Source organism: Phalaenopsis equestris, unplaced genomic scaffold (assembly GCF_001263595.1).
Source record: "Phalaenopsis equestris unplaced genomic scaffold, ASM126359v1 Scaffold001223, whole genome shotgun sequence".
Taxonomy (NCBI): domain Eukaryota; kingdom Viridiplantae; phylum Streptophyta; class Magnoliopsida; order Asparagales; family Orchidaceae; genus Phalaenopsis; species Phalaenopsis equestris.
In genome coordinates, this window is record NW_018165662.1 from 223226 (window position 1) to 229671 (window position 6446).

The 6446-nt window shown below is 33.8% G+C and overlaps 1 protein-coding gene across 3 annotated transcripts; it reads right to left on the minus strand.

Moving 5' to 3' along the window:
* Nucleotides 1–806: 806 nt before the first annotated feature.
* Nucleotides 807–4621, minus strand: LOC110033565. 3 transcript variants are annotated; one of them, XM_020737591.1, is made up of 2 exons: nt 4353–4621; nt 807–1515 (listed from the first exon to the last, which is right to left on the minus strand). In XM_020737591.1, exons 1-2 carry the CDS (start codon nt 4557–4559, stop codon nt 1213–1215), a joined length of 510 nt encoding a protein of 169 aa, XP_020593250.1. In that variant the 5' UTR covers nt 4560–4621; the 3' UTR covers nt 807–1212. The 3 variants fall into 3 exon arrangements, with proteins under 3 accessions (XP_020593250.1, XP_020593252.1, XP_020593251.1); XM_020737593.1 differs by lacking the exon at nt 807–1515 and adding an exon at nt 3833–3963; XM_020737592.1 differs by lacking the exon at nt 807–1515 and adding an exon at nt 3833–4032.
* Nucleotides 4622–6446: the final 1825 nt, after the last annotated feature.

A 6446-nucleotide genomic window follows, 5' to 3' on the forward strand; every position in this document is an offset into this window, starting at 1 on the left:
TTCCTTGTAAAACTCCATGAAGCAGATTTGCTTAAATAGAAAAAATCAAACAAAGTTTTGAAAAAGGTTGAAAAAAGTATCAGGGTAAGAGTGGTACTCAAATCTTAAATTAAACTGAACCAAGTCAACTCGACTCGATTCCCGTCAATTTTTCAAGTTTTCAAAAATTATTTTATTTTCAATCATTTCAGATGGAACGTTCTGAAAGTTACAAAACCTTGTCTAAAAGGATAGACACAGCTTACCAAAAGGATTCAGGTCCTCTTGAATTATCATGATAACTGCAATTATTAAACCAGGCCATATATTCAATTTAGATGATTTTGACGCTGAATTTGAAGTGATTGGATTGTTTCAAATCCATCCATTCAAATTAAATTGAATGGTATAAGTAAATTATGCAGTTATCATTATAATTGGAAAGAATCAAATCAAGCTTCCCGACACTGAACAAAAATAACATAACCTTTTTTCTTAATAAACAAAAACATAGATACAAGGTTGTTAATTTCCTTTTAAAATGCCGTAAAATTCATTATAAAAAAAAGAGGCATTTGTGTACTGACATAAAAAAAAGAAATTATAGTATTTTTCCTTTTTTTTGTTATTGGAAGAGTTATAAACCACTCACTTCATTTGTATTAGCATATCTAACACCTAAACTTCAATTTGTACATTTATGCCACCTTATCTATGCATGAAAAAGGTATATTTCACTTTTTAAATGTTAAAATGGTGGTATTTTTTATATGATATGAAAATTTTGAGTGGTATAAATGTAAACAAGTAAAATTAGGTGTTAGATTTATAAATACATATAAATTGGGAAGTATGTATGTAGATGCCCCCATTATTTTTTCTTTTTTCAAGAGAAACTATAAAGTTAACATCTGCGGTTCGTAGAGCCTGTTGTGAATTATGATAAAAGATTGAACTAAAAAAAGAGGTCCCGTGCATTTTCCCAAGAAAAATTACATGCTTACCCCCACTGATTGTTTTCCCATTTCCTCACCTTATTTCCATTTTCGCACATGCCACAATCACAACTTTCATACCAGGACGCAATGAAATATTTACCCAAAATGAAATGTAAATGAAATTTTAAATTGTCTTCATACAAAAAAACCTAAACCTCATTAGGTACATTAAAAACGTTAGAAAACAAACCAAAAATTGCAAGCAACAGAAACAGCTTACTCAATAAAAATGGTTTCAATTAGCCTTAGTACCTTTGTAGTCGATTGCCTCATCTGCTGTGACTGGCTCAAGTGCAGCAAATCCAACTTCTGATGTGCTTCCAGTAGCAACTCTTGCTTCCCGAAATGCAGGTATGCATTTTTCCCTTGCAAAACTGGTGCATGCATCCTTAGCTAATGCCATGCAAGAAGACATCTCACGCTCCTCACATCGCTCCCTCTCAGCAAAATCCATTGTTTTGGTACCAAATATGAATTTCCACCAGGGGGGCTTGCACTTGTTGGAGACGCTGATAGAACACCCAGCACGAGCTCCAGCCTTCATTTACACACACCCATCTTGCTATGAATTCAAATTAGAAAGATTTTGTAAAAGATTTACCATATGATGTAAAGATAATTATAAGAAAACTAGAGTATTTCGTGTTATAAATGAGTTGGCTGATTCTTTTTTACATGTCGCAGAAGAATGCAGATTTGAGTAATGATAAATAGTTTATTGCATACAAATGCAGTAAACAATATCATGCCTCACACATGCTAATTTTAATAAGTTTGTCATAATCCAAATTTCCCTTTTACATATCTAAGTTAGAAATTTGTTTCAATCACTTCTAACTTTTACCAGAAAGCACCGTTAAGGAAGCTGCAGGCATGTGATTTTGGAGCTCAACATTGCCAGATAGGGAGTATGCAATTTATCTCACGCATTTGGGATTTTTTTCCCAAGCTTGTTCCCCTTAAATTTACATGAGGGTCTCTTGTGTGATTGGCTTTAAATTTGGGGTTGATTGTGTATTTGCTGAAGCGACGCATGATGTACAACTGATGAGCCCGCTTTACCACATGACACTATTTTGTTCCAAAACATAATTTTTCTATCATGCCATTATTTCCAGCCTTAAAAAAATGTAACATAGAACAAGAAAATTTCTCATGATCTAACACAATAAATCACCAATTAATCCACAGCCGCCAAATTAATATGTTATGTTGTTTGGTACAAAATTATGTTGTGTATTTGCTGAAGTGGCACATGATGTACAACTGATGGGTCTGCTTTATCACATGACACACTATTTTGTTCCAAAACACGACTTTTTCATCATGCCATTATTTCCAGCCTTACAAAAAAGCAACATAGAACAAAACCATTTTTCATGATCTAACAGAATAAATCACCAATTAATCCATCAGCCGCCAAATTAATATGTTATGTTGTTTGGTACAAAATTATAGCAGCACAATTTTCACAAATAAGGATAAACTGCTAAGCTTTCATGGTTATGAAACCATGAAGAAAATGCACATAAATTATTATGGCTTCAATCACTCCTTTTTCCTTTTTTTTTTCCTTTTCTTTCCTTTTTTTTTTCTTTTTTTTTTGCACAAATCAAGTGTCATATGTCAGAATTTTCAAAAAGAATGCTGCTAAAAAACATACCAAATAAGACCGCAAGCAACATTACCTTTTTAATATTGCCTTCAAATATTATACTACTGATTAACAGTTAAATGACAGTTCTAAAGAAAACAATGTGCCCAAAAATCTACTCACATAAAAATAATCTAATTGCATATGATTTTGATAGATTAAAATAGAAAATTGCTCCCCACATATTCAGCAGAAACACAGTATCCTAGCAGCTTGTAGTTTGCTTACAAAAGTCAATGTGATATTTTATCTAAAAAGCACCATAAAATACTAATTTTTACTCAACTAAGAACATCCAGAAATATCACTGCCACAAAGAGAAGGGTTAGGTATCAATATTGAATAGCAAAAGTAAACTTTCAACTTGATTCGTTATCAGAAAATATCCAAATCCCATCACATTATTGGATGATTCGATTGAGAATTTCATGTACCAAAAAAAAAACTATGATCAAGTAATATAAACACTAGGCACCCTCAAGGCAATATGGCTACCCAAATCGAACATGTTAGGCACCTGTACAAATGAAATAGCTGATTAACTTGATAAAAGTATTTTATATGAGGAATGTTGAAGGATATAAAATGGTAATCATCAAATTAATTTATAATACGTAAATACTAAATTTTCAAGTTTTTTTTTCATTTCAAGTTCGTCCAGCTTGCTAAATACATTACCTTAAATAAGGAACCTGAAGTCATTTTTGAAAATAACTTAAATAGCTAAATTACTTACATTTACAACATGTACAGGAATAATCTATTATGCAATCTACTCCATCTTTATTATCATCTTTCATCTCTTCGCAATCATTGGTTTGTATCCCTTTATCCCTTCCTATCTCATAAGTCGCATCATCTTCATCCTCAAGTCAACTAACTACTTATAACTTCAAACAGACTATTAAACAAATTCTTGCCTTAGAAATCCCAATTAATTATGTAAATTAATAAGGATAAAACAGCACAACCAGCATGGGATGCCAAAAATAAAGCCTAACTGAAGTTAGCAAGGAAATTCATCACACTAACTAAAGGAGAAGAACGCTATAAATGGACAACAATTAAACATTGTCATTGAATGTGTGCTATGCAATAAATGTGACTTTAGCTAATGCAAAAGCAAAAGCAATTGTTACACTATAGGAAATAACTTAACATACAGTACGCACACAAACTAAATGAAGCCACCCATATGCGATTCACTGTGAGGCACTCCCTATCAAGACTGCCAAAACTCTGCAGCCAAGAGCTGGTTTGTACTCCTCTATCACTTTATGCAGCTGCTTTAACTTACTGCCTGGCAAGACTAAAGCCAGCCAGCTCGGCCAGCTGCAAAACCAGAAGTCTTGAAACAAATATCCAGAAAAAAGGCGAATTTCTAGCAATTATACCAGAAACCTAAATTATCGAACCAAACACAGATCAGAGAAATTTTGTCGTTATCAAACAAGTTTATAAACGCTTAAAAGATTAAAACATTTTCACATCTGAAAAAAATACGACCAGAAAATCGTTCGTTGCTCCAGCACCATAAAAAATCATTCAAAGAAGGCGGATAAAAATGAGAAACGAGTCATATCTTCAACTCCAGAACTCCCAACAAAGACCCCTAAAATCGTCTACATAAACCCCAAAGATTAGGGTTTAAAAAAAGGGGTCATCCGTGGTCCATAGATTACACAAAAAGACCGAATGAAGCAAGATCGAACGAAGTGTACCTCGCACTGCTCTAGAATCTTGGACTCCGTGGCCCGAAATGCAGATCTCCAGCTCGCGGCATCCTTGAAGGCAAGTACGAAGGATCCAGCCGAGGGCCGATCACCCAGCCCGGCTTTCATGGGCGCTCTCAGAAGCGGGAGTGGCGGATCGAATGGCACAATGGTTGCCGACGGCGAGAAATCCTCCGGATCGCTCTCCCACTTCATTTCCACGCCCTAAAACCTTCTTGGCTGCTTCTCGGGTTTGCCATGCGTGGCTGCAAGTAGGATTTAAGCATTAGTAGAACTTATAAAATATGTAAATTGTAAATTCGTTTTATTCACCTCAATTCTGACCTTAGTAGATTCGGATTTAAAAAGCAATTAAAACACAGCTTCAAAATTTCCCATGAGTCCGTGATGTCGTAATTAAAGAGCGCTTATTGCATTTGAACTTCACACGTAAAGTTCCGAAACAGAACGTCAATTAAATGAATTAGAGCGCGCCACCCGGTGCGGCGGAAACCCAAGTCTAGCCCAAGAAGCGAAAAAGTGACTTTATATTCAATACTAATCCCGCCAAAAGTCTTTGTCGCATTTTTAGGGTGCCGCCAGCCAAAAAAGCGGATTTTGTCGCTTTAGGATTTCTTTGCGCTGGGTTTCGAGTTGGTGTGATCGATCTCTCTGTAAATGAAGAAATATTGGTCATAGAATCGGGAAATAATGGCATTCAGCTTCAATCAGAAGTGAGTTTACTTTAGTTTTATTTTGATTTGAGTTTTCCATTGATGTATTGTGTTGGTTGAGCTGATTTTTGTTAGGTGTTTTTAGGGTTTATGATTTAGTATTGTGGTGTTATGATTTAGGGTTGATGGATTGCATTGTCCTAGTTGTGTTATTGTTTTATTATTATTGTATTAATGTTGTATTATTGTTGTGTTATTATCGTATGATTGAAGTGTTATATGATGTTATTGTTTAGTTTTTCAAGTGTTATTGTGATTTTATTGTTATGGTTTAGGGTCTAGGGATTGTATTGTTCTAGTGGTGTGATTGTTTAGAAATTTGTATTGTTTTAGTAGTGTTATAATTGTATTATTGTTATATTATTAGCATGTTATTCTCGTCTTATTTGGGATTTTATGTGATGTTATTGTTTAGTTTTTCTAATGTTATTATGGTATTATTGTTATGGTTTATTGTCTAGGGATTGTATTGTTCTAGTGGTGTGATTGTTTAGAAATTTGTATTGTTTTAGTAGTGTTATAATTTTATTATTGTTGTATTACTAACGCGTTATTCTCGTCTTATTGGGGTGTTATGTGATGTTATTATTTAGTTTTTCTAGTGTTATTGGGTATTATTGTTATGGTTTAGTGCCTAGGGATTGTATGGTTCTAATAGTGTTATTGTTATATTATTGTTGTAATATTATTGTATTTTTGTTGTATTATTGACGTGTTATTGTTGTGCTATTTTTGCGTTATTGTTGTGTTATATCTATCTAACCATCGTTAAATTGGTGTGGTAATGTGCAGTGTGGAAATATAGTCAATGATCCAATCGCAGAGACGTTTCTTCGTATCGTTGTCCACAATGAACAAGAAGCATATGAAAGCTACTATGTCTATGCTCATCATGTAGGATTTTATGTTAGGAATGACCATAGCAGTTATTGGTCAAACTCTAAGAAGATTAAAATCAAATATTTTATTTGCGAAAAGGCTAGCCACAAGATGAAGTCAAACCCGACAGATTCTGTGAAATTCAGAAAAGCTGACACTAGGATTGGATGTCAAGCCATGGTTAGATATGTCATTAATGTTGAAGGAAATTGAATAGTGAAGAAATTCATTGAAAGTCATGACCACCCTCTTGAGGAAAGTGGTGATAAGTATATTTTGTGTTTCAGCAGAAATATAAGTTAGTTAAATGCTGATTTGCTGAGATCAATGACAGGATCAGGGATCACAACAACAAATGCATATAATTTTATGGCTACAGAGGTTGGGGGTGGAGAACCTTAAATGCACAAAGAGAGGTGTGATAAACCAAAAAATATATGCATTTTTAGACCCATATTTTATACTTATTTTTGATAATATTGCACTTTAA